General features: G+C 54.0%; 2 protein-coding genes across 7 annotated transcripts in view; one reads left to right on the top strand and one right to left on the bottom strand.

Annotated features, from left to right (window-relative positions):
• RAD50 (RAD50 double strand break repair protein) overlaps positions 1–20469 on the top strand; it is a 197960-nt gene that overhangs the window by 68752 nt on the left and 108739 nt on the right. The gene's annotated exons all lie outside the window — the stretch shown is intronic.
• Positions 5401–12355, bottom strand: IRF1 (interferon regulatory factor 1). Of its 2 annotated transcripts, XM_036313987.1 has the most exons (10): positions 12135–12353; positions 11062–11153; positions 9731–9830; positions 8815–8991; positions 8640–8689; positions 8404–8536; positions 8094–8216; positions 7650–7699; positions 6652–6787; positions 5401–6355 (listed from the first exon to the last, which is right to left on the bottom strand). In XM_036313987.1, the coding sequence occupies exons 2-10, from the start codon at positions 11146–11148 to the stop codon at positions 6222–6224; spliced, it is 990 nt and encodes a 329-aa protein (XP_036169880.1). In that variant the 5' UTR covers positions 11149–11153; positions 12135–12353; the 3' UTR covers positions 5401–6221. The 2 variants fall into 2 exon arrangements, with proteins under 2 accessions (XP_036169880.1, XP_036169881.1); XM_036313988.1 differs by lacking the exon at positions 8094–8216 and having other exon boundaries at positions 12135–12355.

Genomic DNA, 20469 nt, shown 5'->3' with positions numbered 1-20469 from the left:
CCAGTGAGTCTGAGCGCCCACCTGATGTGGGGCAGCAACCAGCCAGCTGTCAGAAGTGCTGTTTTCTCAGGGACCAAGAAGCCAGGATTTGAGTCACGACAGCCACAGAGTGGCTCCAACCACATGGCTGGGAGTTAGAATGCACCCCAAATGGTTCCGGCTGGTACAGTCACCAGAGTCCAGACCTCTGAGGACCCCAGGACCCCACAAGGGTCTGGTTTTGAGCGGAACAGGAGCACATGGCTCAGACAGGCAAGATGAAAAGTTCTCTTTGATCCCTAGAGCTGAGATAAGGGCTAACAAGCCAGAGTTCCCTGGAGCCGGTTCACAGACTTGTGTGGCTGAGCTGCCCCCTGCACTGAGGCCAAGTCACAAGCGGTCTGTGTTCTACCCTCCTGGGGCCCATGCTCCTCTAAACTGCAGGTGGCCTCCAGGGCATAGGTGGGGCATCCCCCTCCTTGAGAACCAAGACAAACCCTACCCCATTGGGGCCCTGGGGCCTGTAGCAGCAGAGCCAGTCCCCTGGGGTGGGAGAGGTCACGAGTGCTGAAAGCAGGGGCGGGTCCTGCACAGTGTCAGAGCAGCTGTGGCTTTTGCTACCTTCTCTCGTGTCTCCAAAGGCTTTCTTGGCATGAGGTGCTAGAGCCCTGCTCCCGGGCAAGCTCTGCCAACCTTCCTCCCCAGGCCTCAGTTTCCTCCTCTGCAGGCAGCCTGATATTGTGGAGGCAGTCTGGGTTCTGGGCACAAACAGCTGTGGGTTGGAATCCAGGCCCCATACAGATTAGCTGAGTCATCTTAGGCAAATGTCTTATGCCAGTTGAGCTTTGGTTGGTCTGTGAAGCAGGGGCTGTGGTAGGTGCCGGTGTCATGGTGCATAGGGGGTGCTTTGCACCTTCTCATGGTGAGCCCTGGAGGGCTGTGTTACCATTACCCAGCCAGACTTTGAGGTCCTTTCCAGTGCTGCCTATTTCTGAGCTCCGTGGAGCTACATAAGGGATGGTGAGCTGGACATCTGCCTCTTCTCTCGCTCCGTCCCCATGTCCTTGCTTTATTGCCTTCAGTATTTCCCCAGTTGAAATTAAACTCTGTGTAGACTCTCTAGGCCAGTGATGGCGAACCTATGACCCGCGTGACAGAGGTGACACGCGAACTCATTTTTTTGGTTGATTTTTCTTTGTTAAATGGCATTTAAATATATAAACTAAATATCAAAAATATGTCTTTGTTTTACTATGGTTGCAAATATCAAAAAATTTCTATATGTGACACGGCACCAGAGTTAAGTTAGGGTTTTTCAAAACACTGGCACGCCGAGCTCAAAAGGTTCGCCATCACTGCTCTAGGCCCACCTCACTATGGAGCCTGCAGAAGTAGGGGCTTCTCCTCCAACTCCCACCCCAGGAAATCATCAGAAAGGGGTCTTTGGGCAGCTGCCTGGAGTTAAGAAAACCATGTGGCCAACCAGCTATTCCTTTGCACTGCCTGAGACTTGGCCTCACCAGGGAGTCTTGGCTGACAAAGACAAGTCTTATTCTTCCCAGAACTTTCACTCCTGGAAAAGAGAGTACACCAGCTCCCCACTCTCCCTCCCCAGGCTCCTGCCCCTGTGACCGACCACTGGTACAAGTGGGGAAAGGTTAGTGCAGTGTTCTGATGAATTTCAGGCATCCTCACCGTGGAGAGTTAGTCCTGCCCAAGTTAAGGAAGGGCATTGCATCTGACAGAGACAAAGCTTCCTGGGTGCTCCAACAGGACCCCTTGATCCCCACTGATACAGGGATTTGAGGGTCTGTGCAAACTGTGAAGGACCAAATGGTTCCAGAGAATGACATCCTGGGTATGACCAGCTCCACTAGCCAGGGGGCATCACTCCCAGAGGAAAGGACCCCACCCCAACCAGGCCCTGGGCTTTTCCTAGGACTTCAGTTCTGTCTTTGGCAGTTCCCCATCTGAGACTTCCAGAATGATCTGAGAAAGCTCTTATCCTGCATGTGCTGCACTGAGAGATGTTGGAAACCAATATACTAAGACGGGATAGTTTGCATCTGTATTCCCTAAAGATCTCCTGCCACCCTGAGCCTCTGTATGGCAGTTAGCATATTAGCCTGTAGCTTTCTTCCTGTTGCCAAGTGGGCTGGATGAATAAACCAGCCCAATTAAAATGACACCTTTGGAGTAAGGCAAGGAAACCCTGTAACTAACCAGAAATGCCTTTGAATATCTGTAGACTTGGCAGGAGTTCTAGCTAGTATGACTGAGCCCATTTTGCCAGATTACCCCATTGAAAAGTGGTTCTTGATGACAATGATATCATCACACCTAAAAAACAGGCTTTTCAATGCCTTCTAGCTCCCTCAGCCAAGAGCCTCCACCTTCACTCAGTGCTTGGACTGAAACTCTTAGAATGACCCACAAAAGCATTGGCAGGTCCTTAGAATGACCTTGAATGATTATGCCCCAATTTGGCTCGGATTAAACTGATGTTGTTCCACTGATGTGGCACCTTTTCACTAATGAGTTACTGTCAGCTGCCATCACCCTTAGGTGAGCAGGCAGACTTTACGGTTTCTCCTGTTGGGCATAGGCTGAAGTCCTTGGTGGGGTGTGGTGGGACAACTCATGGTGCTAACCCCATCCCACACTCCTCCTCCAGGCCTGGTCCCTAGGACCCAGCTCCATTATTACGAGGAGGGGGTACAGGATATTCTAAGGAGTTGGTCCCAATTGTTTAGGACTCCTGGGATAAGAAGAGCTGGAGGAGCTCAGGACTCCAGCTTGGCTCTGGAGATTGGGTGATGAGTGGAATTCCTCTCCAATTTTGGTAACTATTTTTGGTGATGAACTTTGACATATTAGAATTTGAGATTTCTACAGCTACCTGGGGCTTCAACATACCCACTTCACTATACTCTCTGTCAGGGATGAGGCTGAAGGACAGAGGAGAGGAAGTCAGGAGCAATTCTGTTTGCTCTGGGTTGCATTTCCTCCCTTCCATCCCTCCTCAGTCCACTCTCCCTGGCTTCACACTGCCCCCAGCCATCCTTATCTGGAAAAGCCACCCACTAGAGGTCTTTGCCAAGCCCCCTTTTAGAAGCCACAGGAGGCTAGTCACCCCTAATCCATTTTTCCTCTGTAAGGGCTGGGCTCTGGAGGAGCTGGAAAGGTCATTTTATCCATCCCTCTGCCCATAGATGAAGTTACTCTTAAAAAAACCAGGTGGATCTTCTGATGGGCAGGGCTTGAAGTTGGGGTCTTTCCAGGCACCCACATACAGAATTAACCCCCCCCCCCCCCCAGCAGGAGGCTATCTGTCACTAACACAGCATGTCCAAGGTCAGAGAACAATATTTCTTGAGCTTGGCAGAGCATGTCAAACTGACCTTTGCCCATGTTCCAATTGTCTCATCTTCTTTCACTCAGCCTTCCCTTCCCCACCAAGGGCCCACATTCCTTCCAGAGAGCTGGGTCCAAAGAGGGGATCACAGTGCAAGTGGTTTCAAGGACTAAGTATATGGAAGATGTGTCTACAAGGCTTGGTTTCCCCGAGCAACCCCATCCCTGCCATGGCCTTTCCCTAGATCTGTGGTCGGCAAACCGCGGCTCGCGAGCCACAAGCAGCTCTTTGGCCCCTTCAGTATGGCTCTTCCACAAAATACCATGTGCGGGTGCGCACGTACAGTGCGACTGAAACTTCGTGGCCCTTGCGCAGAAGTCGGTATTTTGTGGAAGAGCCACACTGAAGGGGCCAAAGAGCCGCATGTGGCTCGCGAGCTGCGGTTTGCCGAGCTGCAGTTTGCCGACCACTGCCCTAGATGATGCTAATGATGCCAGCAGGCTTCCCTTGGCCAGCCTGCCTACTGCTGGGTACAGTTTATGCCAGAGACTGGGGAGGGAGAGGAGAAAAGCCCATATCCAGACCTCTCACCCTCAGATATTCCTGTGACTTGGGCCTTATCTGAAGGGCTCTTGGGCATGTGTCAGTGGTTCCCAACCTGTGGTTTTCAGAAACACTGTTCTGATCAATATACCCTGTGCAGGGCCCCCTCCCAGGGAAGGTGCCACAGCTTTAAGTTCCTGTTGACTGAACCCAAGGTGTAGTAGGCACAGCCTTGTCTTGGGGGCATATCTAACCAAGAGGTGAGAATGCCTCAGTTGACTCTTCAAAGCCCAGGTACCCGGAAGGGTTTTTATTATGTAAATCCAGTCAAGCACCGGGAATGAATAGACTCGGGCCAACCCAAGCTCCTTCATCTTGAGTTTTGGTGAAACCTCCTGATATTTGGGGAATTTGGGCTATAAAATAAACACCTGCTTCAGTGCTGAGTGTCTCTGTCTCTCCGCCAGAAGCCCACCTGGACCCAGCTTCTCCCTCTATTTCTGTGTCCAGTCTCTTCATTTCTTTTTCAATCCCAAGCGCCTCTACTCAAAGAACTGGTTCTCTTTCTCTCTCCCCCCCCCCCCCGCCCCCGTGCTGAACCCAGAGAAGGGAGACCCCCAACATAATACCCCTTTCAGAGAGCTTCTGTGTGCATTAGCCCAGACAGACCCTGAGAAGATGTGGAGGAGGGAAACCTGCTTCATGTAAGGTCGTCCAAGGTTTTCCTAGCACTTTTGTGCATGGACCCGTTTCACAGAACAATGCAGGGCTGGCATTCAGCACTGAGAGTTATTGTTAGCTGGCAAATAAGACTCTTGATTTGGCAGGTAAATAGCCCCAATCCCCTGTCCCCGTCCCCCCCCCCCCCCTTCTTTCAACACCTCACCCAACCCCTCAGGTCTGTCCCCAATCCAGTTTCTACCTGTATTGTCCAATACAGTAGATACTAGTCACAAGTGGCTATTTAAATTTTAACTAATGAAGTTTAAAATCCAATTCTTCCATCGCACTGGCCATATTTCAAGCACTCCGTTGGCACATGTGACTCTGCCACTGCCTACTGGACATGTCCATCTCTGCAGAAGCCGGGCAGCAAGGCCCGACACAGGAGGCCTCAGGAGCCTTTTCTGAGCAGCGTCTGTTCCGGTGCCCATGACTGCACCGCACCTGTTGTTCACTGTTGGGAATGGAACCCGAGTGCACTTGCATTGGAGTTCAGCGGACAGACAGTCTACGGCACGTTCCTCAGAACTCAAAACCCAACATTCCCTAATTCATTCACAGCCTTGGCTCTAACGCCAAGCCTCGACTATATTTACATGAGTGTGTTCCTGTGTCATGCCTGTCCCCTCCGGCCATCTTCTCCAAGAACACAACTGAAAGGATCCTACAGTAGGTGCGTGTCACCTCACCCCACAGTCAAGCTCAGGCAGGATGCCAAGAATGAGGCCATCAGAATGTCTCTACAGAAAGTAAACTCATCTACAATTTACAATTTATCTACAAATAAAAGGCCACACCCCTTAGAACAATTCACTTTTTATAAAAATACAATGTACATATTTACACGCATGTACATATTATGGTCATATATGACTTAGTGGTTAGAAAGCTTTTCCAATTTTAAAAGTCATACCAAGGTGCTCACACTTCCCTCCCTGGGCCTGCTGAGAGCTGCTGCAGCCTACCTGAGGGGCAGGTGGGCGCAGGACAAGGCACTGTATAAATAAACGCAAAGGTTGAGAACCCGCGGGAAACGTTAGTGTACATCTCTGATCAGAAACGTGGCAAGATCCACAGGAAAAAGTGCCATGCTTTCCCCCCAGCCCCTCAGCCCAGGCGGGGAGGGCAGGACTCCTCTGAGGCTGGGGGAACACTGTCCCGCAGGACCACGTTTTTCCTTCACATTTCACTGACTTTGGAACAGCGCCCAGGGCTCAGCTGGGAAGGGAGGTGCTCTTTGGAAATAGGATTCACTTAGTGCAATTGTCTTAGTGCAGAGCCAGCCCTGGGGTGGTGCTGTGCTTTCCTGAGGTCACTGGTCTGCTCCCTCAGTGACAGGGAAACCCTCTCCAGGCAGCAGGGTTCGGAGGGAAAACCTGGAGGGCTGACTCCTGTCTGAGACCTCCACCTGACGCCAGTCTCAGAACCCCATTTTCCCAGGAGGCAGGGCCAGCTTTACCCCACAGACCCTGTCCTGCCAGGCCCCGAGAAGCCACTGTCCCAAGGAGGGTGGCTCCACCCCCACTCTTTGCACATCCAAGAGTCTTGCTTCTCTGCACCACAGCCACCATGATGCCAGGTCCTGCTAGCCTAGGAGAGCAAAAGATAGCCGGGGACCCAGCTATGGCGCACAAGGAATGGCCTGGATGGAGGACAGCCGGACTGGGGGCAGCAGGCTGTCCAGCCAGAGGCTGTCCATGTTCTTCAGGTCTGGGAAGACGCGGTGTAGGCTCAGTCCGCTCAGTCCGATATCCCCTAGAAGATGTGAAGAAGGTTGTATGAGGATAGGGGGGTTGGGAGGAGGTGAGTGTCCCCCTAACTCCCTCCCTGAAGGCCACAGACACAGCAGCATCTGATGTCGATCCCATGGCCGCAACACCCCTCTTTAGACAAACTTAAAGGCATGGGCGCAACAGCTAATTTGCAAGCTGTCTGTACCCTGGTGAGCTCAAGGATGCTTTACCTCTGCTGCTCCCTGGCCCTACCCCCTAGCCTTCCCCTCCCTTAGCCCCCCCCACATGGTTCTCCCTTCTCCCTCAGGGGCTTCTTACCCCCAAGGCTGTCTGGCTCCTCCTTGCAGCTGAAGTCTCCATATACAGAGGTGGGCTGGGCCCCAGGTTCATTGAGCAGGTACCCCTTCCCATCCACATTTGTCGGCTGCCACTCTGACTGCTCCTGCTCCCAGAGCTGGGGACAGAGGAACAAGAGGCCATCAGCTCACGTCCAGTGCAGACTCACCCAATGGCCCTGCCCTAATGAGCCAAAGCTTCCCAGTCAGGATCACACCCTTGGCCACTTTCTCAGATGGACAGACGCAGAGGAGTTCACTTAGGACAGGGGCCTGGGAGGTGAGGGTCTGCCTTGGACCCACACTCCTACATCAACCCCGGCACCAAAGCTCCTCGCCTTTCCTCTCAACTGGATAAGGACATGACAACTGGGAGAATGGCTTAAAGCAATGGCTAGCATAATAAGTCAAGAAAAGATGACTAGAAAAGCAAGAGATAAGAAACTATGTCCATGAAGTTTGTGTGCTGATGGAACAGAGCCTGCATACAACTGCAAAAACTCCTTTATATTCACTTTTAAAACAAAACAGAAAAAACAACCCTAGAGGATAATTAGCTAAAGGAAAAATAAAGACGCCATATTATAGATCCCCAAGGCTGATTATTGAAACCTGATGCGCATGTCTCAGGCTAGCAGGGCTGGGGCATGTTGGGGCGGAGAATGCGGGCCAGGGACCTGGTCCTGATGGTGGCTGACTCAGAGCTATCCGGGGCCCTGAGGCCTGCTCCAGGACAGTCTATTGGAAACCGGGCATCCCTCCTGTCCTCACTTCCACAGTGTCTTTCCTCCAAGGAGGGCCAGCGGTCCCTAGCCGTATGGAGATGGCACTATGCAAGCAGCCAGGTCATAGCAGTAGCTGCCTAACACTGCCCCCCCCTCACCCCACACCCCTCCCCCCGCCCCCCGATTTGGAGGTTCTCTCTCTCCTCGCTGAGTAGCAGCTACTTCAAAAGAGTGCCCAGGGAGGAAGGGGCTCTACCTTCATGATGTCCTCAGGTAACTTTCCTTCCTCGTCCTCATCTGTTGTGGCTGTGGATGGGGAAGCGCAGAAAGGTTAGCTGGCAGTCAGCCAGGCTCCCCTGCCCCTACACACACACACACACACACACCCATCCCAGTAGACATTTGCCTTGCCTGCCCTGCAGATTCCAGAACAGGATACTCTCCTACTGATTCAGCCTCCCAAACCCTGAAGCCACACCTCTTCCTACTCCCTCGCTTCCTTCCTCACCCTCGGAGACTGGGCTGCAGAGAAGCCAGGAGAACCAGCAACCTTAGATCAAAATGCAGCCCCTGGCCCCCTTCCTCTTCTCTCTAGCCTGCTGCCGCCGGCTCTGGAGTTCTGAGCATCTTTTCTCCACCAGGAAACCCTTCCCAAGACCTGAACAGTCAGGCAGGCAAGCGACGCCCCAGCAGCACGAACCTTCAGAGGTGGAGGGCATGGGCGACACCTGGAAGTTGTACAGGTCGCTGGTGCTGTCTGGCACGATTTCCATTGGGATGTGCCAGTCGGGAAGAGTGCTGGTGACGGCACATGGTGACAGTGCTTTAGGACAGCAGAAAGCGCAGGTCAGAGCTGTGTGCGTTCTTAGTTTGCAGGACACCCAGCATCCCCTATCCCGTAGCCTGCTCCAATAGGCCACCCAAAGCACGTTGCCTCCCAGATCCAAGAGAAAGAGCTTGCCCCACCCCCTCCGACCTGTACGGTCCCTGCCAGGCCCCGTCCATCTCACCTGGAGTAAGGGCCCGCTCAATCTCCAAGTCCTGCCCCATGAAGCCCTGTGCTGTGTAGTTGCTGTGGTCATCAGGCAGGGTGGAGCTGCTGAGGCCATCGGAGAGGGTATCAGGGCTGGAGTCCCCGTATGACTGCAGAGGGAGAAGAGCTTAGACCAGGCTGCCGTGGCACTTCTTCCACTGCCCAGCCTGACTCACAGGTGGCCAAAGACTGGCTGCCTAGGACTGCACTCACCTTCCTCTTGGCCTTGCTCTTAGCATCTCGGCTGGACTTGGACTTTCTCTCTGTGGAAGAGACAAGCTATAAGCCTTGGTACAGGCACACCAGCCCCAGTTGCCTTCCTCCCTCCCTCCTGCTTTCCCTCCCTCCCTGCCTGGGGGCTTCTTGAGGACCCAGAGCCCTTGGATACCTTTCCTCTGGTTCTTGGTGAGGGGTGGGAGCATCCGGTACACCCGCACAGCGGAGCTGCCTTTGTTCCTGCTCTGGTCCTTTACCTCCTCAATGTCTGGCAGGGAGTTCATGGCACAGCGAAAGTTGGCCTTCCACGTCTTGGGATCTGGCTCCTTTTCCCCTACTTTGTATCGGCCTAGTGGGCAGGAGGGTGAAGAAGATGGTCAGGGCCATAGGTGGGGATCCTCAGCTGCCTGCTGGCCTGGGAGGAGGAAGGCAAGAGTTTCCCAAGCTCTCATGCTGCCAGGGATCCTCACTGGTCAAACCAATAGGTACTCCTGCATGACATTCTGCTGGCCCTGGACCCTGGGGTTTCTCAAATGCCCAGGCTTGTATACGTAGACACATCCAGCAAGCCTCACAGATGGGCCCAGCTGGACGCACTAGAGCACTCACATACCCGAAAGTGCTCTTTGTCCTGGACCATGCCCAGACTCCCTACTTGAGCTGTCAGCATCCAGAGGGTAGGGGCTGGGGCTTATCTGATATTTCCAAACATGGGAGTGGGTACAGAGTAGGCATCAAAGAACAGTTACTGATAGGTGGGCTGACTGGTCTGAGATGGGCTGAGAGCCCCATCCCTCTGGGATAAAAGGAGGCCACCAACAAGATGGGCCTTTAGCCAAGGGCCTCAAGAAAAGAAGGCCTGGGTCTCTTAATATCTTGGCTCACAGTTGCTTTTGCCAGGGAGAACTCTAATCCAGCCACAAACTCCTTGAAACAATGGCCCTTCTCCGAAGAAATGTAGGTCTGCCCTCTGCCCCCACCCCCAATTCCATCACAGGGAGCTCAGAAAGCCCAGTGAGAGCCTCTGTGTTAACAGAAGTACCTCCACCTATCCCCTCCCAGGCTCCTCCTGGGCAAGAGTCACACACCTGTGTGAATGGCCCAGCTCCGGAACAGACAGGCGTCCTTGTTGATGTCCCAGCCATGCTTGGCAGCGTGCTTCCATGGGATCTGGAAGGTCATCTCCTCCTGAACAGCACACACACATGTACAGAAGGTTGTGTCAGCTCAGAGGCTACAGGCTTTTAGTCGGAGTCTGCCCAGCCACTGAGGTCTGGGAAAAGGCTGACTTCCCCTTTTCACCCTGACAGCTGGCTTGGGCTGACCCATCCTGAGATTGGCTTGAACAGGCTGCTGCATCACTCTGGATCCCTCAGAAGGGGCTATGGGTTCAGATGAGCTGTGGCACCATCAGCTCAGCAAAAACCTCCCTCTGCCTGTTACAGATGTGCTGGGTGGCATGCTTCTCTGGCTTGTCAGCATCGACATTGAAATGAGAACTTTGTCCATTAGATGGGACTGCTCAGGACACCTTAGGGCCACTGGCTCCTCCACTGGGGGTTCTGGCCGTATGCCTGAGGAAGCCCTGGGCCAGACATGGATGCTGGCTACCCTGTGTGGCCGTGGCACTGGCACGCTAACTCTGTCCTTCACTGTTTTCTATGAAACAAGAAAACACAGTGGCATTTGTAAAGACTAAGGTCTCACTGTTCTCATGGCTTAACAGTATGGATTTCTGAGTCAGACTGCTCAGGTTCAAGTCTTGGCATCAAAGTCATTATCTATCTCTCAGTGCTTCAGTTTCTTTATCTGAAAATGGAGATATTAAAGGACCTACCTCACAGGGCTATTTTAAGGGTTAAATGACACAATGTAAGTAACGTACTTAGCATGTTGCCACACTCACTTGTAGTGAGTGAACAGTATGCAGTAGCTGTTATTATGAATACTGTTGTTATTAGGTCTACAAAGCCTGTGATGCCCTTTATTCACCAGCAAGAGATTTCTTGGGCCTGGGCAACTGGTGCAAGGTTAACTCTTGGGTCACCTGGTGAGCCGGTCACCTTCCTACTGGCAGTGCCATTTGTCTGAGTAGAGCCCTGCTGGGTGAATTTTTATGGGTCTCCCTCAGGAGAGATCAGAACTCCAGCTCTTTGGATGCTGGAAGAGTCTAGCTGCTGGAAACTGTCAGTGACCTCAGGTAGGTGCCCTGTCCTTTCCTCAAGAAGGAAGGAAGGCAGGCAGAAGTCAGGCAAGTGAGGCCCAGGGCTGGGCCAGCCCACTCCCTGCACGCAGGACCCGCTGGAAAACACATCTGCCTCCTCCCTATCACTTCCCTTTTTGAGCTGCATCTGCAGCTTTGGTCCCCCAAAGAACATGTGTTAAAATGTGGCAGAAAAACCCAAAGAGTTACACTCACTTTATTAATCCAGATCAGCCCTGGAATTTGGTTGGAATTAATCTGCATCTCTAGCCAGGGTCTCATGCGCATCCGAGTGATGGGCATGTTGGCTGTAAAGAGAAGACAGAAGGCTCCTGTTTGAGTCTGTTTGAGCAGCCCCTGGGCACTATTTTGCTGCACCCCAGATCATTCAGTTACCTTCCCCTGCCCTCAACCAGGTAGCAGGTAATACAATCATGGGGAGGAGGCTTATACTGAAATAAAACTGCCCTCCAAATCCTTTTAGCATCTGAGGCAACACCATCCTGCCCCTTCCCTCCTGGGCAGTCCTGGGAAGACTGGTGATAGTTGCAGGACTTATGTGCAGGAAAAAGAGACAAAATACACGGGTATCTTAATACCAAAACTTTTCTTCCCAAACTCAGATCCTTTGGGAAGGTAGGGGCTTTTGCTGGATGCCAAGAAATTTCCCTACTTGAGATAAAGCTGTGCACTTTCCCTCATGGGCGAGCAGTCTAGTCTCCCTGCATCGGAGACATCCTCCCCCCACCATCGCCCACAAGAGTGCAGCGGCCGCGAGGCGCAACCCTTCCTGCCTGGCTCCTGTCCTCGGCGAAATGAACCAAACACCTGTGACGCCTCCTCCCGCTGCTGCAGCAGGTTCTCCAGCCGCCCAGGGGAGCAAGCCCCAACCCTGCCACCTGCATGGACAGCCTGAAACCTGGGGTCTGGGCGCGAGGCACAGAGCACCCATGCACGCACGGACCGACACTCGAGTCCCCGGCACCGCTCGCGGATGCGCGCTACAAACATACCCCGCTAACCAGAGGCCCTCCCTCCCCCCGAAGGCTCTGCGCACACAGATCTGCTAAAGCGGCCGGGCGCCCGCAACCTCGCGCACCGCCCGCCCTCCCTGCGCAGCAGCCCGCCGTTCCTCCTGCGCCCTCCCGAGCCCGCGCGGGAACCAGGCAACGCCGCACGCCCGCGACTCTCCCGCCTGGGGTTTTCAGCCCCCACTTCCTGGTGCCCCGCGCGTCTTTGTTCGATGCCACCCGTCCCCTCTCCCTCCCCCGCGTCGAAAGCAGGCTCACCTCTGCAGCGGGCGCGAATGGGTGGCGGAATCCGAGGGTCCCGAAGCGGTGAGCGCGATTCCGGGTGGGAGCAGGGAGAAGGCAGAGGATGCCCGGGTCGCGGGGCCGCTGGGCACGGCTGGCCTTGGCTGGGCACGGCTCCCGCTGGCCTCGGCTCGACTGAGCTCGGACGCACGTCCTACCTCGACGAAGGAGTGGCGCGATCTGCCAGGGCAGCGGCGCTGGCCCGCAATCTAAACACTTAGCGGGATTCCCCCAGCCCAGGCCCGGCCCCGCCTCTCAGAGCGCCGCGAGGGCGCCGATTGGCCAGCGCCGGCCCATCATTTCGGGGAAATCAGGCTGTTGTAGAGCTAGCGGCGAAGGGGAAGTACAGGGCGGCTGCTCCTCCCCACCCCCGCCGCCGCCGCCCGCCCGCCTCCTCTCTACCCCCACCCCAGCTCTTCCCCGAGATAGGCTGTCCAGGAAAGCCGAACGCTCCTGGCCCGCAATTACTCCCCAGCCCGCATTCTCCCAGCCTGCTAGCCCCAGAGGCCGTCTCCACACCCTCCTCTTGGAGGTGCAGACGTCTGTCCACCGAGCGCAGGTGAGGTGATCACCGGGCACCTGCCTCCTTCTTCAGAGTGGACGCCGGATTAAATTCCTGAACACCCGCTGGTTCCTCCAGCCCGCTAATGGGATGTCAAAAAGGGAGGGTCTCATTGCCCCCTTCTTGAGGGGTGACCCACCTTCGGGTCACTCACCTGCCCTGTAGAAGTAAAGGAAAGCCTGCTCTGCCTGGGCTGCTGCCTGGGCCAGTTGGGCGAGAGGGAATCTCAGTCTGGCCACTGATGGCGCAGCCTGCCAGGGGACTCCGGACCTCAATTTCCTCAACCTCAAAATAACGGCCCTCCCTCGCCGGTTTACAGCGACAGGAGAGATAATCTGTAAAACACCATGGGCAGCAGATGCTCTGTGGTTTGCGAAATCCCCGGCTAGAGTCTAATAGTGACCAGGGAGACACTTCTCCCCCTTCTCTGTCTACATCCTTGGGACTGTCTCACAGGTGGCCTCGGGGAAAGGGTAAATAAAGAAGGGCTTCGTAGAAGCCAGGACTGCTAAATTGGGGGGCGAAGAGGGGGGAGAGCCTTGGTCCCTCCTAGCACTACAGCCTTAGGCCACCTCCACAGCCTTAGGTGGCCCTTGTGTGGGAGCGCCTCAGTGGCAGCGTTGGTGTTGTCTCTGGGTCCTCAGGGATTGGCCCAGAGAGGTTCTGGGCAGCCTGGGCAGATTTAGGGCTGGCCAAGGCCATGGGTATGGCCAAAGGGTTGGGGAGCCCAGGTCTCAGGCCATTTGGGAAGGGTAGCTAGTTAACTCTTCGTGCTTACAACTTAGACCTTGCCTTACCTGTGTACTCCTAGAGGCTGGGCTGAGTGTTCATTTTTCCATTCAGAACTCTGGCCCAGCCGACTCCTTTCTTCACCTCCCCGAAGCTGCTGACTCAAGTAAATTGCTCTTCCTGGAGAGACTGGTTGTGTCAGGCCCTTCACCCCAGCTCTCCCTCCACAGCAGCGCCCAGCTGCAATGATGCAGGCTATAAACAGACATTGATGCAGCATTCCACCTGCCAGTCACTCTACTTCTTCCCACCAAGGAAGTGAATGAGTTAAGCCAGTTCTGGTGGTGGGTGCAAAAGCTGGAAGAGGCAGGAGGAACTGTGAGGAATGAGCCTAGCTGGGTGTTAAGCAAAATGGGAGGCCAAGACCCTCTGAGCAAGAGCAGGAATAACTGGCTCCTGAACTGTGAAGTCTGTTCTCTGTGCAGCAAATGGATGGTCCCTAAGAGCCTGACATAACCGCTGGAAAACTCAGAATGAGATTAGGGAGAGGAAGTTTGCATCTCATGTGGTCTGAGAAATGGACCAAATGGCCCTGTGAAGGCAACAGGAGGCTGTAAAAAGTGCTTTAAAACAAGAACTTTATATCAAGTCACAGGTAATCATCCATATGTATACATGTATATATAGTGAGCATCTTTCTATGTTGTGAAATGTACTTCTGCAATATCATTTTCAGTGGGTACATATTATTCTATCATAAGGATAAATAAAATTTTACCCAATTAATCCCCTATTGTAGGACATTTAGGTTATTTCCATTTTTTTCATAATGCAAGCAACACTGTAGAGCTAAATCTTTGCACACATCCATCATTTTTTGCTTAGGAGAAATTCCCCAATGTTAGGATTTACCGATGAAATTGTCATTAACATCTCTGAAGTGTTCTTTGATTTTTTTTTTTTCTCTTTAACTTTTAACTTTAGGGATTCTGTTGTATCTTGAAGCCGGTAAGAGGATCCGCTTGTCAGGATCGGGAGCGCTATGCCCCAATAGGTGAAATAAAGCTTTGCCTGCTGAAGTACAATTTTTATTGTGCCTGCTCTTGATGAATCCCCTTCTAAGATGTATCACCTATTCCCCGGAATGCCACGCAGAACACAGAGCCTTCCCTAGGTTCTTCTTAGGAATTCAGGGCTGGCCCTTTCTCCTCTGACTCAAAATACGCATCCTCTGTGCTTCCAGGCATCCCCTCTGGACAGGTGCTGTCCAAACCCAAGCTCCGGCTGACACTTCCCTACAATCCCATCCATAGGTTCACACACATACAAGCAGAACTCCTGGCCTCCCCTTCCATGCTGCCCCCAGCAGCTTTCTCTTATCTTACTTCCAGCTCCCTCCCTGGTGAAGTCTTTCCTAACCTCCAACCCCCCTTTGCCTCACCTGGTCCTCTGGGTCTTCCTTCCTTGAACTAAGTCATGTCTTCACATTCTAGGACCAGCCGGTGTTGCTACAGCCTCCCCTGTGGCCTGCCCCTCCAGGTGCCTCTGCACTAGGGTCATCTCCCTAACTTTATGACCTCCCTAATATTCAGGTCCACCCTGGAACCCTCTGAGTTCTCCCAGACTCCTCAGCCCCACATTCAAATCAATGCTCACTCTGGTCTCAAGGGTCTCATTCCAACCTTCTCTCCTACAGCTCCCCTACTCTTGGCAGTAACTAGAGGGCGGTGGAAAAGAACACAATTTAAATCCAAAAGCCTGGGTTCTTGTCCCTTTGCTATTTGCTGTGTGATCTTAAGCAAGTTACTGTCCCTCATGGTGCCTCCGTGTTCTCATCTGTAAAACAGAGATACTCTAGTCCAGTGGTCGGGAAACTCATTAGTCAACAGAGCCAAATATCAACAGTACTTCTTCAAAATAGACTTGCCCAGGCCGAAAACCGACTTCTGTGCATGGGCCACGAAGTTTCAATCGCACTGTACGCGCGCCCGCGATACTTTGTGGAAGAGCCACACTCAAGGGGCCAATGAGGCTCGAGAGCCGCAGTTTGCCGACCACGGCTCTAGTCCATCTCTTAATTGTTGTGAAGATGAAATGCGGTAGCTTGTCAAACCCCTTCCTAAACTATAAAACATTAGACACATGACGTGTATGAATAGAAATGCGTGAACCTTTCACTGCACTTCCATTCTGTGAGCACACGTTGTGTTTTCCCCTTCATGTCTTTGTTCCTTCCATTTACTCTTCAACCCTGACTTTTTGGGATACTTAGCAACTCACTCCCACCCCCCAATTTCAGTTCTCCCATCTCACTACCCCTCCCCCCACTTCAATTTCAGTCTCTTATTTTAGGGCCCAGAGCAAATGCCTGGTCTATGAAATGCCCCCAGAGCAGCCAGCTAGAAGTCATTCCCCCCTCAGGACCTCCTCAGCCTTAACTGTCATGTTGCTTTTTCGCCGCTTACTACATTCTGGGTAGTGACCTTCTGGAGAACTTTGCATTTTTCCACAAGAGACCTGAGTTCCTCACACCTACAGCTGGAGTTAGCTGGGCCTTAGCTCTGGAGCAGGTGTTCACAGGATGCCTCCTGTCTATACTATCATTCTCTGAGTGTCAAATTAATGGATAGTTTTTCTGTATAAGGCCCTGGGGTTTTCTAGGCTGGCAAAAGGAGTTGACTGGCTGGCAATCAGGATGCTGGAGGCAGACCAGCCAGTGTAGCTCAGTGGTTTAGCATCGACCTATGAACCGGAGGTCATGGTTCCATTCTGGGTTAGGGCAAATGCCCAGGATTGGGGTTTGGATGGGGGGGGGGGGGGTGTGGGCTGCGGGAGGCAGTCAATCAGTGATTCTCTCTCATCATTGATGTTTCTGTCTCTCCATCTCCCTACCTCTCTCAAGTCAATAACAAAATATATTTTTTAAAAAGATGCTGGAGGCAAGATCACCCTTGTGGAAGCCTCTTCCCTGATGGACCAAATTCTATCCTCAGCCTCCCAGAACACACTGTTGCCACCTGGGTGGGTCCAGTTAGTCCTGAGATGCAGGACCATTGAGGCTTTAGGTTTTTGAGAGGGGGGCAGCCCTGGGCCCTTGCTGGGCCTGCTACCAGAGAAGAGGCCACAGACCCCAAAGCAAAGGAACCCACAACAGGCAGTCCAGCTTCCAGGTCCGAGAGAGGTCTCTCTTAGATGCTCAACGTTCCTCCCAGCTATCATCTTTATTTTCACAGCAAGCCTGGGAGGCAGGCAGCCCCAAACTGTGACGTGCAGAGTACAAGTCAAACATGAACTCCTCTGAGCATCCGAAGGCTTAGCGACAGAATCCAGGCGGCTTCACTCTTCCTGAAAGGAGCCTAGTTAGCAGAAAGGAAGAAGTTTCTTAATTCATTCAACAAATGCAAATCGCACTCCTGCTCTGGGTCAACTCCAGGTTTGGCCCTGAGGATATGCGGGAGCACGAGTCTACCCCTTCTCTCTCTCAGCTCTGGCAGACGTGCTGTATGACACAGCAGAATAAACGTGCAGTTATAAAATTCCTAAATGCAGAGTGGGAGGTTGCAGCTGCCTGAGAAAGCACGGGGGGGGGGGGGGGGGGAGCCTGCAGCGCCCTGGGCTGTTCCGGAACCCCGGAGGGGGAATAGTGTCCATGTGGGCTGCCGCTGATGCCCTGTGCAGTTTCATTTCTTATAAACACCGCGATGGGAGGAAAGAGGCCTCGCTCCCCATCCGCCCCGTGGAGGCCCCCGGGAGGCGGGGTGGGGGAAGGCGGACTCAGCGCTCAGCGGCGCGCCCGGAGCAGCACCCTCCTCCCCCGCGCGAATGGGTCCTGCAGCGCGGCCTGCGCTCACGGTCGTTTGCCCAGAGCGCTCCTGGCAGGCTTCTTAGCCTCTGTGGGGGCAGCTGTACCCCTACTTCGCCCTGGGGAATCCGAATTCTGGTGTGCAGCCCCTCCCGCCTTCGTTTTCCCCCTACCGCCCCTCCGAGCTGGGTGTGTGTGTATTTGCAGGGGAGGGGACACAAGCTCTACGGGCCAACTTCCACATTCCTGCACAGCTCGGGCTGGGGGTGACTTAGGGTGAGCGGCCGGCTCCGGTCTGGCTGGCTTCCTGGAAAGGGAGGGATGGCGGGAGGAAAGGGAAGCCTCCCCGCCGGGCCGCTCGTTGGCGGCCTGGGACCGCCCCTCCCCCCCCGTGGCTGCCCCGCCCAGGCCGGGCGGCTCACCTGCGGGTGCCCAGCTACTTCCTCCTCCTCCCCCTCCCGGCCTCCCGCTGCGAACCTGGGGTTTGCAGCCAGCTCCGCAGCTACAGGCTGTGTGACTTCGGGCAAGGTACTCAACTTCTCTGTGCATATTGTCTAGCCGCCCCCCGCCCACCGCAAGATGAAGCCAGTAACCCTTCGGGTGCAGGGCCCTTGGTAAATGCCCTGCTCTCCCTTCTTATCGCCCCCTCCGCCCCTGCCTCTGCCTCCCGGGCCGGCGGACACACAGTAGGCGCACGGCCGTGGTGCCTCCGCCGCGGCTGCAGGGGGAGGCCGCCTTCCGTGCAGCCGGCGCGACTCAGACTCGCAGCCCTGCCGGCGGGAGTCGGCGCCGAGCCGCGCCCGGACACTCGAGCTGGCTCCCGCCTCCGCTCGGCCTGCGGGGCAGCAGCGGGGGAGGCCCGCAGGCCGCCCGACTCCGCTCCGCCCCGCCCCGAGCCCGTTCCGCGGGGCCGCGCCGGAGGGGCGGAGCCTGGGTTTCGGTTTCTTGCAAACGCCGGGGCGACAGGGAAATCGAGGAGTTTCCGGGAACCGCGCCGGAGTGCTGAGGCTCGCTCGGCGGGCGGGAGGGCGGGCGGCGTCCAGTGCCCCGGGCCCGTGACCCTCTGGAAGTTCCAGCGGGAGCTGGGGAAAACCGGCCCCGGAAAAGCCCCACCTGATGCACCTGCCCGCAGCCCGCTCCGGCTGGTGTTCTTAGGCAGGGGACGTGGGGGTCGGGGAGGGGGCTGAATAGGGAGGGGCGGAAGGGACTGCGCAGGCAGGTAGAGTCTAAGGCAGCGGTTCTCAACCTGTGGGTCGCGACCCCTTTGGGCGTCGAACGACCCTTTCACAGGGGTCGCCTAAGACCATCGGAAAACACATATATAATTACATATTGTTTTTGTCATTAATCACTATGCTTTTATGTTCAGTTTATAACAATGAAAATACATCCTGCATATCAGATATTCACATTACGATTCATAACAGTAGCAAAATTACAGTTATGAAGTAGCAACGAAAATAATTTTATGGTTGGGGGTCACCACAACATGAGGAACTGTATTAAAGGGTCACGGCATTAGGAAGGTTGAAAACCACTTAGACTCTAAGGAATGGGGAGGCCCTCTCAAAGCACTGAAGTCCCCAGTTTTACCACCCACTGTCACCCACTGTCACATGTCTTCATAGCTCTTGCCATTGCTGAAATTATCCCATTTATGTACTTTATTTGTCGGGGGATTTCCCCTACAGGACTTGGAGCTCCTTAAGGCACAGGCCCTGCCTGCCCAGTCCAGCCTCCTGGGTCCCATGGCCTAGAACCCAGCTAACCACTAGGAGAACCTCAGTGAGTAAAGAAATGGAGCTGGAGGCATCTAGAGTGGGCCTTGCGGGGACCTCTGGACCCGCTCCTGGCCCTCCAGCCCAGTCGGGTCCTGTGGATACCCTCAGTTGAAGAAGGCCTCAGCCCCTTTTGGGGAAGTCCTGTGGCTCCAGATGGAGTAGTTTGGGCAGTGAGCAGACTGTAGTCATCACAAAGGAATGCTGGCTGTGGGGGTCGGCCACTTCCTCCCCTCCCCAGGGCTTGCAGCTCAAGCCAGAGATGTTTGTGGGTTGAGCCTGGATGGGAGCCAGAGAGGCTGGGAGTTTGGAATGATGAGGCACAGCCCAGGACCCTCCCTGACCTCTTCAGAATAAAGCAATAGCTGGGGCCAAGGTGGGCAGTATCACCTGCAGGCCCATGTCTCTTAAATTCTTGCTTTCAAGACACCAAATCTGTGATGGGAGTCTTCTTCCTGATAGCCCTGAGACCGTAGCTCTTAGGAAGACAAACAAGTAGAACTTCCCAGGGCAGAAGAGCTGAGGGTGGTGTAAGTAGCAGTAGTAGCCACTCTGGAAGCGGCCAGCTAACCAGTGGAGGGATAGGCAGACAGACCCTCAAGCATCTCTTGTCCAGGCCAGCACTGACTTCCCCTGAACCAGGCTCAGAATCAGGTGGCTGGCATGGGAGAGAGCCAGGGAAACTCCAAATTCTGCAAGAGTAGAGCTTGTGCTGCGAGCACAGCCCCTGGTGACACGGGTGACTCAGCCTGGGAATCCCAATTCCAGGGGCTGCTCTGGAATCAGGCTCAGGACAATGAGGGTTTACCCTTGAGGGGCCTGGTGACCATGACAGCAGTTTAGTGAGGCCCCGGACCAAATAGATTGTTGTCCCCTCCTCCCCCTGTGGCCCAAGGCCTGACCCACTGATGTTGGTTCTCTGCCTAGTCCAACGAATGTCTTTGAGGCGAAGCCTAATTGTGATCCAAGCGCATATATTTGACTTGGGAGAGGACCTGGTTTTCCGAGTGTCTGTGTTGGGCTCCATTTGAAGTCACATTTCAGAAACAGTAGATGTAGCTTAAGTTAGAAAATATCAACAGGAATACGACTTTGTAGTTTGGACTCAGCAAGAGCTAAGTTATACACCGAGTGGCCAGATTATTATGACCACCTAACGTTTGTAGGCAAATTTCACGCTGAAGTTGCTAGAGGGCCAGACCATTATAAATAGGGAAGCAGGTTGTTTACCACGACAGTAGAAGTGATTTTTTTGTTGTTGTTGAAGTTATGGGAAAACAACGCGATTTAACAGCCTTTGAATGTGGGATATATTTGAACGTGAGTGGCCAGATTATTATGACACCTGACTTTTGTAGGCTAATTAGCCATACACTGCATCGTATGGGATATGGAAGCCAAAGGCCTGTTCGAACACCTTTGCTGTCTGCAGTTACAAAG

Source organism: Myotis myotis, unplaced genomic scaffold (assembly GCF_014108235.1).
Source record: "Myotis myotis isolate mMyoMyo1 unplaced genomic scaffold, mMyoMyo1.p scaffold_m19_p_6, whole genome shotgun sequence".
NCBI lineage: Eukaryota > Metazoa > Chordata > Mammalia > Chiroptera > Vespertilionidae > Myotis > Myotis myotis.
Note: the sequence above shows the minus strand (reverse complement) of the source record. Positions and strands in the feature narration are given on the sequence as shown.

Excerpts from the sequence above, each read along its gene's own strand:
- IRF1 (XM_036313987.1), bottom strand. The coding sequence starts at position 11,148 with ATGCCCATCACTCGGATGCGCATGAGACCCTGGCTAGAGATGCAGATT. Across the intron at positions 8,992-9,730 it reads GAGCTGGGCCATTCACACAG|GCCGATACAAAGTAGGGGAA; the intron begins GTGTGTGACTCT and ends CCTGCCCACTAG. Across the intron at positions 8,690-8,814 it reads CACCAAGAACCAGAGGAAAG|AGAGAAAGTCCAAGTCCAGC; the intron begins GTATCCAAGGGC and ends TCTCTTCCACAG.